The following is a 14,115-nucleotide window of genomic DNA, read 5'->3' as shown; positions in this document are numbered from 1 at the left end:
TTTGCCCACCCTGGCCTGGACCTGCGGGCCCTCGGTGGGGGACCAGGAGCCCGTCACGTCCCCCCCGGCAGTGCCATCGCATCCCCCCTGCTCGGGGTCCCGTGTCACCTATGCAAGTATCTCTGTGTCCCCTCCTGTGTCCCTGGTGTCCTGGGCTGGGGGAGGCTGGGTGCGGGTTGGGGGGTGTCTGGCAGGACCCTCCCCCTGTCACCGCGGCAGTTTTGAGGGCTGCTCCAACGAGCCACCCCCACCCCCCCCATCCCCCATGGGTGCAGCACCCATGGGTGCTTGGCAGCTCCCTGGGGCAGTGCTGCATTTGGGGGTGGGCTCAGCCCTTACCCCCCCCAGCCTCTCCCCACCACCACCACCCAACGGGCCCCAGGAGGTGACAGGGACGCCGGGACAGGCTCTGTTAAAATAAAACCTTTATTCGACTGGCTTGAAACTGGGGTATAAATCTGTGACGTTCGCCGGTGCTGGAGCAGGGGTTGGGAACGCGGCCCGCTGCCGAGCAGAGGCTCGACGCCATGGGCACGTGGTGGCAGGGTCCCCTTGGGGACCTCATGGTGGTGGCACTGTCCTTGCAGTGCCAGCCAAGGGGGGGCTGGGATCGAGCATGGTCGGGGGTGGTGACATTTGGGGGTTGCTGTCACCCGTCTCACCCCGCCCAGGGCTGTGCTGGGCTTTTGATGGCCCGGCCACCCCGTCCTGGTTCTCACAGCGTCTCCGTCCCCTCGGGGTCACAGCCAGGGAGGGGAGGAGCGGGGCACGTGGGCCAGCAGATGGGGTGGCACTACGGGACATGGAGGGGGTCCCCTACCCCCTTGGGTCCCCCAACCAGCCCTGCTGTCACCGCGGCCAGGCAAGCGGTGTCCCCAGGCTGTCCCCACACAGGGAGCGGGGTGTCTCTGGCGCAGGAGGGTGCCTACCCCATGGAGGACCACGTTGTCCCCCACACGGGGACATGATGTTCCTACCACGGAGACCTCACAGGCTCTTGCATCGAACGTGCACGAAGAGCGTGGCGGGAGACAGGGACGCCCCGTCCTTGGAGAGCAGATGGATGTGACGATACCCTAGGGACAGAGATGAGGGCTGAGCGGGTGGCGGGGGACCGTCCCCGTCCCCGGGGGCAGCGGGGGGGGGGGGGTGGCACCCACCCACCTTCCCTCATGCTGGCCAGGGGCAGGGTGAACTGCCCTACGAAGTCATTGCAGGAGGTGCTGTCGTAGTCCTCCACCACGAAGCGCACCAGGGCCAGCTCGGGCACCCGCAGCTGGAAGCTCAGCGTCTCCTCCCAGCGCGGGTTGAAGCCTACGGCACCGGGACAGGGGGTGGGCACTGCCACCGCAGCCACCGCAGCCACCGGGGCCACCCGCCGCCCCAGACGTAGGGACCGACTTGACCCACCAGTGCGCTCGCCCCGGCTTAGCTGCCGTCCTGCACTGGGGTACGTGGGGACTGGGGCAGACTCGGGGAGTGGGGGTGATACTGGGGCTGGGCTGGGCTATGCTGGGGGAACGGGGGTGATACTGGGGCTGGGCTGGGCTATGCTGGGGGAACGGGGGTGATACTGGGGCTGGGCTGGGCTATGCTGGGGGAACGGGGGTGACGCTGGGGCTGGGCTGGGCTATGCTGGGGGAACGGGGGTCATTCTGGGGCCGTGACGGGCTACACTGGGGAAACAGGGATCATACTGGGGCCAGGCTGCGGTATACAGGGGGAATGGAGATCATACCGGGTCAAGATGGGGTATACTGGGGGAATGGGGGTGATACTGGGGCCGGGCTGGGTATACTGGGGGAATGGGGGTCACACAGGGCTTGGGCTGGGTATACGGGAGGGCAGGAGGGAGCAGCACTGGGGAGAACTGGGACATGCTGGAGCCCTGCCACTAGCGGGGATCAGGCTGTGCTGGGGACGGGGCACTGAGGGACTGGGGTGCACTGGGGGGACTGGGATGTCCTGGGCACCAGCTCAACTGGGGGCGGTGGTTGGAGTGCAGGGGGCAGTGGGTGCCCGGGGTATTGGGTGCCCGAGGGCTCTGCCACCCCTGGGGGGTCAGGGTGCCCTGGGGATCCGGGTGCCTTGGGGTGTCCCTGAGGATCAGGGTGCCCTATGGTGTCCCTGGGGATTAGGGTGCCCTGAGGTGCCCCGGGGGTCAGTGTGCCCCAGGGTGCCCCTGGGGACCAGGTGCCCTGAGGTGCCCCTAGGGACCGGGTGCCCTGGCGTGCCTTGGGGATCAGGGTACCCTGGGGTTTCCCAGGGATCCAGCTGCCCTGGGGTGTCCCCAGGGATTGGGTGCCCTGGGGCGCCCCTGGGCATCAGGATGTCCCTGAGGACTGGGTGCCCTGGGGTATCCTGGGGACCAGGTGCCCTGGGGTGTCCCTGGGGACCGGTGGCCAGGCCGTGGTGGCCCAGCGGACACTCACCATTGTTGAGCTTGTGGTGGGTCTGCTGCTTGCTGCAGTCGGCCGGGACCCCGTGGATCTCCACCCGCACGAAGGGGTCCACGATGGAGCTCCCCTTCTCCCTGTTCAGCTTGGGCAGCTGCTGCGCCGTGATCACCTGGGGGCAGAGGGTGCTGGGGGCTGGCGGCATGGGGCACCGCGGGGTGGCGGACCCCAGGAGAAGGGATGTGGGTGGCACATGGCTGGGTGCAGGGACAGCATTGGTACCACCCAGGAGAAGGGATGTGGGTGGCACATGGCTGGGTGCAGGGACAGGGTTGGTGTTCCCAGGAGAAGGGACACTTGGCCAGGCAGGGGGATGGGGTCAGTGTCACCCAGGAGTAGGGACATGGATGGTACCCAAACAGATGTGAGGACAGGGTCGGTGTCCCCAGGAGAAGAGAGGTTGGTGGCACCCAGGTTGGTGTCGGGTTGGTGTCACCCAGGAGAAGGTGTGCGAGTGGCACCTGTCTGGACATGGGGTCGGTGTCACCCAGAACGGATGTGGGTGGGACCTGGCTGAACATGGGGTTGGTGTCACCCAGAAGGGACGTGGGTGGCAGCTGGCTGGACATGGGGTTGGCGTCACCCAGAAGGGACGTGGGTGGCAGCTGGCTGGACATGCTGTTGATGTCACCCAGAGGGATGTGGGTGACACCTGGTTGGGTGTGGGGTTGGTGTCACCTGGGAAAAGGGCTGTAGGTGGCATCTGGCCAGGCATGGGAATGTCATGGATGTCACCCAGCAGCGACGTGGGTGGCACCCACCCGCGCGTGGGGCCAGGGGGAGCGGGGTGCCCTCACCCTGACGTGCAGCGCCAGGTGGCGGGTCCCCTCTCCGGGGGGGCTGCGCAGGCAGGGGGGCTTCAGCACGTAGCCACAGCGCCCATTGCCTAGAAAGCGCCCGGCGTTCAGGTCCATCTCATAGCCCGGCGTCTGGAAGTTGAGGGCCACTGTGGGGACAGGGGGATGGGGTGTCAGGGTGGGTGACAGCTCCGGGGCGGGGTGCCAGATCATGGGGTGTCCTCCAGGGGCCGTGGGGTCTCACCCAGCTGGCAGCCAGCGTTCCACATCTCCTGGGGGTTGTAGTTGGAGGAGTTCATCTTCAGCCCCAGTGGGTAGACGCGGCTGAGCTGCTGGGCGTTGTACTGGACCAGTGCCGGGCCTGGAGGGGGGGGGAATGGCTGAGCGGGGCCGCTGCACCCATGGGTGCCGGTGCGGGGGCCTGCCAGCAGGTGACGGTGCCCTGCCTGCACCCGTGTGCCTGGGGACAGGGACGGATCCTGCCTGGCTGGGTGGACCCAGAGCCTGAAACGTGACCCGGACCCTGAAACCGGACCCTGAAACCGGACCCTGGGGCTCAGACCCCAACCCTGGACCTTGAACCTGGACCTTGACCTCGGACCCCTGACCCCAGACCTCAGACCCTGGATGCTGACCCAGTTCTTAATCCGAGCCCTGGATCCTGGACCCTGACCCTTGATCCTGACCTTGACCCCACACCTTGACTTTAGAACCTGGACCTTGACCCTGGATCCCAGACCCTGACCTCAGATCCTGACCGGGGACCTCAGACTCCACACCCAAACCCCAGACCCTGGACCCTGACCCAGATCTTAATCCCAGCCCTGGACCCCAGACCCTGACCCTGATCCCAGACCTTGACCCTAGACCCCAGACCCTGACCCCAGATCCTGACCCTGGACCCCTGACCTTGACCCTGGACCCCTGACCCTGGGGTTCACTGTTCTCAGACTCAGATCTTAATCTCAGCCCTGGATCCTGGACCCTGACCCCAGACCCTGACCTCAGATCCTGACCCTGGACCCTGAACCCGAACCCCAGACCTTGACCCCAGACCTCAGTCCCTGAACCCTGACCCAGATCTTAATCCCAGCCCCAGACCCCAGACCTGACCCTGGACCCAGATGCCACATCCCAAACCCTGACCCCAGACCCTTACACCAGACCCTGATCCTGGACCTGTAACCCTCACCCTGGCCTCTGGCCCCAGACCCTGACACCAGACTCCAGTCCCATCAGACCAGAGCCGCCCAGCCGAGGCCAGCGTGCCCCCAACCGCCACCCATGGAGCCACCCCGGTGGCAGAGCCCATCGATCTCCGCCCCACCCTGCGTCCCAGTGAGGTCAGGAGCATGGAGCCACTCTGTCCCTGTCCCCGTCCCCATCCCGTCGCCCTCACCCGCCTGCTTGATGAGCTTCCGAGCCTTCCTCTCGCTGAAGGAGGACATCTCGCAGGGCCGGGGGTGGCGCAGGGCATCGGGCAGGCCGGGGAAGGGGACAGCCTGGCAGTACACCACCACAGCCGACAGCTCTGGGGCCACCTGTGACGCGTCCTTGGCCTGCAGGAGCCACCATGGTGTCAGGGCCACCCTGGCTCTGGTGGCCACCTGCCTGCCTGAGGGTCTACAGACCACCCCTACCCTGCTAGTGCTGAGCACTGAGACCCCCAAGGCCATGGAGACCCCCAAAGGGATGGAGAACCTGAGGCAATGGAAACCCTGAGGCAATGGAGACCCCAAGGTGATGGAAACCCCAAAGCGATGGAGAACCTGAGGCAATGGAGTGATGGACACTGCGATGATGGAGAACCCAAGCAGGTTGAGACCCTGAGGTCATGGAGAACCCAAGATGATGCACAACCCAAGATGTTAGAGACCTCAAGGTGATGGAGACCCTGAGGCAATGGAGAACTGAGGCGATGGACAACCCCCCCCCAAGGCAATGGAGACCCCGAGGGGTCACCCTGGAGGTGATGGAGACCCCAAAGTGATGGAGACCCAAGGTCATGGAGTTCCCAAGGTCAATGGAGACCCCGAGGTGATGGAAACCCCAGAAATGGAGCACCCAGCCCAACAGGGGAAGCGGGAGGCACAGCTGAGGAGTCCCCAAGCTCAGTCCCCTCTGCTGGGCAGTGACAGCCGCTCGCCGCCCCCACGGTACCCGACCCATCAGCCCGCCCAGCTCCATCACACGACCCACCTGCAGAGGTCTGATCTCCTGCAGCGACTGCAGCGACTGGAAGAGGAGAGAGCAGGGCTGCATCGGGGGATGCTGGCAGTGCTCACCTGCCCCAGACCCCAGCACTCCTGGGACACCGTGGTCCTCCAGGACCACCAGGACGCCGTGGTCCCCCAGCACCATAGCCCTGGGAGAGTCCCTTACCTGCCGGCTGCTTCTCTCTTGCAGCTTCTCCTCCTCTTCCTCCTCCTCCTCTTCCTCCTCCTCGGGGTCCGGAAGGGAGGTGACACCACAGGGCTCGTGCCACGGCTCTGGCAGCTTCTTGCCCTTCACCAGGACCTTCCCCTTCAGCTGCTGCAGGAGGAAGGGCCGAGCTCAGGGCTCGGAGGGGACATGGGGACACCATGGTGGGCGGGGGGGTGGTCTTACCTCCGGGGACGGGAGGTCGTGGGGGTCCTGCCCCTCCAGCGGCTGCGTCAGCAGCATGTCCCCCAGGATGGCTTTCATGTGCCGGGCCATGGTGGCCTGCTGCTCCAGCCCACAGTGGTTCTCCAGGGACAGGATGACGGGGTAGGGTGATTGCTGGGGACGGGAATGAGCAGCGCTCAGCACCCAGCACCCAGCACCCGTCCCAGGGCTGCCGGCACCCGGCTCACCTTGAAGGCATAGTCGCGGATGCTCTCAATGACATCGCGGAAGAGGATTTTGGAGGTGAGCGTGTGGCCGTGGTAGACAATGGGTTCCCCATCAGAGCCCTCCCAGCAGTCCAGCTCCACGCAACGGCATCCCGCCATCAGCGCCCTGTCACCGCACCATCACTGGATGAGTCCCTGTGCTGCCCCAGCACCCTCGAACCATGGGACCATCCAGGCATGGAGCATCTGACCAGGGGCACCCACCTGACATAGGCTTCGGTGCTGCTGGTGCCACCGATCTGGTTGCGGGTCAGGTAGGTGTTGTGTGAGGAGGAGATGAAGTAGTGGCACAGGGGCTGGCTCATGTCCTGGTGCACCTTGGTGTGTTCCTGGTTGAGGATGTCACCGGCGGCTGAGAGGAGGTACATCATGAAGCCGTCCAGCATCATCAGGTCCTGCTGCCTGGCTGCAGGACACAGCAGCAGGGTGTCGCAGAGGGCTGGCACACCGCTGACAGGGTGGCATCCCGGGGACTGTCCCCACCTGGATGTCCCCTGTCTCCCAGCAGTGCCATGTTCACCCCAGACCTGGCACTGCGACACCCAGGGGACATGTAAGTTCCCTTGAGTGCCCCATTTCCATCCTGGTGTCACTCATCCTGCTAGTGCTACGTTCACCCTGGACCTGGCACAGTGGCACCCATGAGATGTGGAGGTTCCCTGTCCCCACCCTGATGTCCTCTGTCCTCATAGTGCCATGTTCACCCCAGACCTAGCACTGTGGCACCCAGGGGATGTGGAAGTCCCCTTGGTGTCCCATTTCCACCCTGATGTCCCCCATCCTGCTAGTGCCACATCTACCCTAGGGGTAGTACTATGATACCCAAGAGACGTGGAGGTCCTTCATCCTCACCATGATGTCCCCTGTCTTCCTAGTGCCATGTTCACCCTGGACCTGCTATGGTGGGACCCAAGGGACATGGAGGTCCCCCCAGCAGTGTCACATTCATGCTAGGGCTGGCACTGCATCACCCAGGAGACATGGAGGTCCACCTGCTGTCCACCCCCACCTTCACATCCCCTGTGCCACCAGGGACCAGCAAGGCCACGTGTTGGACTGCTGACACCTGGTGCCATCCTGGGGAAGGGACACAGGGACACTCACCCAAGCCTTGGAGGACGCCATACCAGCTTGGGAGGTGACACCACCAAGCAGAGCCCCATCCCCGCGCCATCCACGACCTCCCTTGGCTCCGGCAGCACCCATCCCACCATCCCACCGCCACCCGAGCTGGCTGTCCTCAGCCCTACCCTTCTCGTTGAGCTCGTAGGTGCGGATGAGAGCGCAGGCCTGGCGCAGGCTGGCGTCCTCGCCCTGATCCCGTAGGAAATCCCGCAGCTCCTCGGCCGACAGGACACGGTCCTCGCCCGAGTAACGCCCAAAAAGCTCCTCCAGCTCTGGCCGCCGCAGCAGCCGTCGGCAAAACTCCTCCAGCTCCCAGCCCTCCAGCCGCTCATTGCCCGAGCGGTCGCACTCCTGGTGGGACCGCAGCCCAACCTCAGGGACCGTCCCCTGCCCATGGGGAGGGGGTACGGCCACCCCCTGCCTCGTCCTGCCTGTCCCTTGGGGTTGGCAGAATGCGCGATGAGTTTGGGGGGGCTCAGCTACTGGCATGAGGGCTCAGGGATGGGTTGTGCCTAGGGGGGGTGTGGGGGCATGTCCCCTCTGTCCCTCCACCCATAGGCCTCTGATCCTCCAGTCTGGGGTGCAGCAGAGCAGAGCGCCGTGCCTCAGTTTCCCAAGTGGAAAGGGACCTTGGGAGATGCCCATGGGGACAGCACCCCATGGGGGGAAAATGTCACACCTCGAGGACCCACAGAGCACTGGGCAGGACAGCTCACCCCACCATTGGCGGTAGTCAACCATTGGTGATGGTGGGTGGCTTTGAGTGTGATGAGTTTGACAGTTCTCTGCACTTGGGAAGGCAGAGAAGGAGCCAGCAGTGAAGGTGTCACCAGCAGAAGGTGACAGCAGTGGGGGACAGCGGGTGATAGAGCACAGGACGGGTACCTTGAAGAGCTTGTAGGCGTAGACATCATCCATGTCAATGTTGATCATCCTCAGCATGCTCTTCACCTCCCGGAAGGACATCTTGTTGTCCTTGTTACTGTCTGCTCGCTGCAGGACCCCATGGATCCAGCTACGCTGGGGTAAGGAAACCACCCAGCGTCACCCCCACAGCCGTCCCCAACCTGTCCCCAAGCCCCCATAGCTCCGACAAAGGATATTGGTCGAGCTTCTCTGATTGACTCATGGCTTGCAGCCGCCCCATCAGCTTGGTGAGCCCTTGCACCCAGTGGCGGGCATCTTCCTCGCCCCGGGCGGCCAGGTCGAGGTTCTTGCGCTTGCCCTTGAAGACGAGGGTGAAGCAGTGCCGCTCGGGGAAGTCAGCACCGTACTTGCGTAGACCCTCTGACTGGTGTCCCTCGCGTACCCCCTCGAGGTTCATCACTGAGACTGCAGGAACACGCGCGGTGATGGGGCCACCCCGGGGGTGGAGGTGGTCCCTCAGCTTTTCCCTCACCCATGAGCAATCCTGCAAGAGATCCTGGCTGCTGATGGACACCCTACGCGTCCCCAGGGGCACCCCAGGGGACTGAGGCTCAGCTCCTGTTTATGCTGCAGCTGGGCTTAACCCACTAATCCCAGGCGAGACAGGAGCCGTGGCCGCTGTCCCCTGCGGGGATGGGGACTGGGACGCCAGTGGGGGATGGAGCTGTCTTGCAGCGGCGCCAGCTCCGGGCACCCATCCCAGATGAGAGGGTGGAAAGAGACGGGTGATGCCAGGGAGCAGGGACAGAGTCTGGCCGGGATGGAGACGGGACCTCGCGCTGGTCCCATGGGGAACAGGGAAGGGTGTGGGCTCTGGGGGCTCGGCCTGGGGTGCACTGGGAGGCACTGGGTGCACTGGGATGTCATGGGGTGCACTGGGAAGCACTGGGAGGCACGGGGTGCAGTGGGTTGGGGTCCGGGTCCTGGGGGGGATCCGGGTCCTGGACTGGGGTCCACATCTCAGGTCAGGGTCTGGGTCCCAGGCTGGGGGTGCAGGTCCTGGATTGGGGTCTGGGTCCTGGGTGGGGGTCTGGGTCCTGGATTGGGGTCTGAGCGCTGGGCTGGTGTCTGGGTCCCAGGTGGGGGTCCAGGTCCCAGGTGGGGATCCAGGCAGGGGTCTGGGTCCTGGGTGGGGGTCTGGTTTGCACGTGGGGGTCCGGGTCCTGGGTTGGGGGCTGGGTCCTGGGTTGAGATCCAGGTCCCAGATGGGGGTTGGTGTCCTGGGTCCCAGATTGGGGTCTGGGTCCTGGGTGGGGATCTGGGTCCCAGGTGGGGGTCTGGATGGGGGTCTGGGTCCCAGCTCATGCCCAAGTCCCCACGGGCAGGTCTGGGGCACTGACCAGGTCCCAACCCCTCCCTGCAGCTCGAGGCTGTGCAGGATGTCCTGAGTGTCCCTGAGCCCCCGGGGGACAGTCCCCAGCACCGGCACTCACAGCTCTGCTGGGAGCGAGCGCGTCCGAAGCGCCCCTCGAAGCAGATGGTCGCCCCGTCCTCCTGCAGGCGGAACAGCCGCTCCCTGGGACCCCGCCGGGACTTGATCTTCCGGAGCAGGGAGCCCCGCAGCATCCGCTGGATGTCCTCGTCCTCCGTCAGGCCTGCGGGGGACCAGCCCGTGGGCACCCTGCGCAGCTATCGGGGGGGTACTGGGGAGCACTGGGAGGTACTGGAGGCTCTGAGGGTCTACTGGGGGTACTGGGTGGGAGTGGGGGGGGGCTTGGTGCACATCTGTATGCACACCTGCATGTGTACACCCCTGCACATCCCATGGGATGGGATGGCATGGCATGGGACAGACAGGACAGGATGGGACAGATGGGACAGGACAGACATGATGCGATGGGATGGGATGGGATGGGATGGGATGGGATGGGATGGGATGGGATGGGATGGGACAGAGTGGCACGGCATGGGACAGGACAGGATGGGATGGACAGAAGAGGGCGATGGGATGGGATAAGATGGGACACATATGACAAGATATGACAGTACAGATAGGACACAACAGGACAAGATGGGACAGGTAGGATGGGACAGGAGAGGGTGGGGCAGACAGGACTGGATGGGACAGAGTCGGGCGGGACAAACATGGCAGGATGGGACAGGACAGGATGGGATTGGATGGCACAGGATGGGATGGGATGGCACCAGATGGGATATCACGGGATGGGACAGGACAGGGCAGACAGGGCAGGATGGGACCTGATGGGACAGACAGGATGGGACAGGACAGATGCGATGGGATGGGATGGGACAAACGTGATGGGACGTGGCAGACAGGACAGAATGGGATGGGACAGGGTGGGACAGGGCAGATGGGATGAGATGGGGCCGGATGGGATGGGACAGGATGGAACATGATGGGACAGACATGATGGGACAGGGCAGACAGGAGAGAACGGGATGGGATGGGATGGGATGGGATGGGATGGGATGGGATGGGATGGGATGGATGGAATGGGACAGGACAGACAGGAGAGAAGAGACAGGACAAGCCACTGCCATCGGGCCCCTTTGGGGCACCACATGGCCGGCTGGGGGGGACAGGGCACCACAGCGCGGTGGCAGAGCCCTGCTCGCACGGCACAGCCCAGTTGCTAAATCCCAGCAAAGCTGCCCAAATCACGCGTGGGGAGTGCCGGGATGGTGCCGGCAGCAAAGGTCAGGCTGGGCACGCTGACGGGGTGGCCTCGGGGGACCCACAGGCCCACGCCCAGGCTCACAGAGGAGCCAAGACTTTTCCGTCTATTCTCCAAAGAGCAGTTATTTCCTCTCTTTCTGTTTTGGCAGCCACTCCGTAAGAACACCCCCTGTGCCCGTGTCCCCACTCCGGCTAGAGATGCTGCTCCTGGGCTGGGAAACGTCAGGTTTGGGGCCGAGCAGGGACATCCAGAGCCGGCCACGGCCCCGGGGACGCGGCCACCATCTGCCACCACCTCCTGCGCGGTCACATCCTGCCCGCGGTGCAGAATCGAGGGCGTCTTCAGAGGACGGATACAGACACACGGATGCATGGATGCACAAGCATATGGATATATGGATAGAGGCACATGGGCATACAAGTGCACAGACGCACGGATGCTCGGACACACAGGCATGTGGGGTCACAGGTGCACAAGTGTATGGATGCATGGATACACGGATGCATGGACATAGGGATGCACGGACATAGGGATGCACTGATACATGGACACATGGATGCACGGATATAGAGATGCAGGGACAGATGGATGCATGGATGCACTGGTGCAAGGACACACAGACACACAGGCACATGGATGTACAGATGCACAAGCATATGGGTGCACAGACCCATGGACGCACAGACACAGGGACGCACGGACACGCAGAGCTGCAGCAGACACACGGCCGCACCGAGCCATGCAGCTCCGGGCACACGGCTGCATGTCCAAAGCCACACGTGGGCCAGTACGGCGGCGGGAGCAAAGCCCTCCCTCCACGGCACAGAGCCAGCTCCTGCCCTGCCTGCTGCACCCACGCAGGATTGGGCCCAGCCACCCTGGCAGGCACGCCCTGACCTTTCCAGGCACCCGCTCCTCCTGCCCGCGCCTCACGGGCAGCTCTGTCCCGAGCTGCTATGGGGTCAGCAGGGCACCAAGCCGACAGCGCTGTGGGCAGCACCGTTGTGTGGGGAAACTGAGGCAGGGTATTAGGTGAGGGTCCCAGGGAGCTGGAGCTGAGCCTTGGGGACAATAAATACCCTGAGCGGCTCGTCCCCGGGGGCCCGCAGGAGGGCTCCTGTCACCCGTGATGTGGCCAAACCCCGGCCCAGCTGCCCCCCAACATCTGGGGCAATACACAGCTATTCTGGGGCTACCTTGGGAAACCCTCCTAGCCATGGGGACCCTTCCCTGCTGTGGGGGACCCCATCCACCTCGGGGACACTCCCTGCCATGGGGACCCTCTTGGCCATGGGGATCTCACCCAACCACGGGGACAATTTCCTGCACAGGGACCCTGGCTATCCTGGGACCCCTCCTGGCCGTGAGGGACCCTGCCCTGCCATGGGGTGCCTCATCCACCTCGGGGACCCTCCCAGACACGGGGACCCCTCCCGGGACACCCCCCACCCCCCCCCGGCACAGCCCCCTGGGGTTTCTGCCCGGTGCCCCCCGCCCGCCCCGTCGGGTCCCCCGGCCCCCCCCGCCCGGCCCCCCGCGGCGGGACCGGCCCCGGGACTCACCCATTTTCTTCAAGGCTCTGCCGGGCCGGCGGGGGCCACCGGAGCCGTCCGACGGGGAGCAGGGCTGCTCGGCGGCGGGACGAGCCTTCCTGCCGCAGATCATGGTGCGGGGCGGGTGCCCCCGGTACTCCCGGTGCCCCCGGTACTCCTGCTGCTCCCGGTGCCCCCGGTGGCCCCGGTGCTTCTGGTGTCGGCGGTGCCCCCGGCCGGTGCAGCCGGGCTGGGCGGCGGCGGAGGACGGGGCTGGGGCTGGGCGGCCCCGCCGGGACCGGGGCCGGGCGCGGGGAGGTACCGGGAGGAGCCACATTTCAGCCCCGGCGGTGTTAACCGTTTGTGCCGGCCCGGGCCGAGCGGTGGGTGCCGGTGGTGGTCTGCGCCGGGATGGCTGTGCACCGGGGATCAGGTCTGCACCGGGGATAAGTTTGCACCGGGGTGCGCTCTGCACCGGGGGTCGTTCTGCACCGGGAACGGGTCGGGGTCCCGGTGTGCACCCGGGAAGTTATTCTGCACGGGGGAACGGCACGGGGGGGGGTCCCGCTCTGCACCGGCTATAACCCGAAGGGCCGGTCCGCCCCGGAACGGACCGGGGGTCCCCGCCTCCCCCCGGGGGTCCTCTTGCACCGGGGACCGGCTCAGGGGGACACCCCGGTCTCCACCGGGGGACACCACTCTGCCCGGGGGGCACGGCTGCTTGCTGCCGGTGCCACTCTGGAGCCACCGGTGGGGACCCAGGGGACCCCCTCCACCAGCCTGGGGACAGGGGGACCCACGGGATCCCCTCCGCCACCACACCTGGGGACAGCAGGGACCCATGGGACCCCCTCTGCCATTGCACCTGGGGACCCAGTCCCGCCGTGCCCGCTCTGTCTCCACCCCACGGGCAGGGTGGCACCGGGGCTGAGGGGCCGCAGGCAGCTTGTGGGACCCCCAGGTGACCGTCCCCACTGGTGGGACAGCAGCAGGATCCGGGGACTGGCAGCAGCATGAAGCAGGCAGGGAGGAGGGCAATGTCCCCAGCTAGTCCCCAGTCCCAGAGCCCCACACGTGTGTGGGCCTGTACACGTGTGTGTGTGTGTGTGTGCAGCCATGTGTGTGTGTGTGCACATCCATGTGTGTGTGTGCAGCCATGTGCACACAGACGTGTGCGTGTTTATGCACAGCCGTGTACATGTGTATGCATATGTCTCTGCGTGCACGTGTGCGTGCAGTCACATGCATGTGTGTGTGCAGGTACACGTGCATGTGCGTGTGCAGCCACGTACACATGTATGCATGCATGCATTTACGAGTGTGCAGACACACGTGAGTGTGTGCATGTGTGTGCGCAGCTATGTACACCTGTGTGCATGCACGCATGTGCACGCACGTGTGCACACACAGCTGCACGCACACGCATCTGTGCAGCCATACACCCGACTGTGCAGCTGTACCTGCACATGTGCCCGTGCCCGTGCAAGCATGTGCATGAATTTACCCCAAATCCCTGCAATTTTACACATCCCCACCTTTCCCACAGCCACCGCTTGCTGAGGGCAGGTGGGGAGGGGACGGATGAGTGGCTGCAGGGGAAGACCCCCCGTCCCCACCCCAGGGTCCCCATTCCTGCAGCCCGGCCAGGGCGATGAGTGACGGAGCAGAGGCAGAGCCAGGCTTTGATTTCAAGCCCGTAGCTGGGCATGGGGCTGTGTCTTTGCGACAAGGGGTTATTTTTGACTGCCCAACATGGCTTCTTGCAA

The 14,115-nt window shown here is 65.0% G+C and overlaps 1 protein-coding gene across 1 annotated transcript; it reads right to left on the bottom strand.

Annotated features, from left to right (window-relative positions):
* Positions 1-408: 408 nt before the first annotated feature.
* On the bottom strand, positions 409-12,686 carry PLCD3 (phospholipase C delta 3). The gene is given in 18 exon segments (XM_076356643.1): positions 409-1,076; positions 1,165-1,314; positions 2,433-2,568; positions 3,254-3,402; positions 3,498-3,614; positions 4,653-4,812; positions 5,453-5,488; positions 5,636-5,785; positions 5,861-6,013; positions 6,088-6,232; positions 6,331-6,532; positions 7,377-7,602; positions 8,137-8,266; positions 8,355-8,583; positions 9,612-9,773; positions 12,380-12,516; positions 12,518-12,635; positions 12,638-12,686. Coding segments are annotated over 18 exon segments (2,538 nt in total). The 3' UTR covers positions 409-987.
* Positions 12,687-14,115: the final 1,429 nt, after the last annotated feature.

This window comes from Aptenodytes patagonicus, chromosome 20, assembly GCF_965638725.1.
Source record: "Aptenodytes patagonicus chromosome 20, bAptPat1.pri.cur, whole genome shotgun sequence".
Classification (NCBI taxonomy): Eukaryota; Metazoa; Chordata; class Aves; order Sphenisciformes; family Spheniscidae; genus Aptenodytes; species Aptenodytes patagonicus.
The sequence above is the reverse complement of the archived record's forward strand: the minus strand, read 5'-3'. Positions and strand labels throughout refer to the sequence as shown.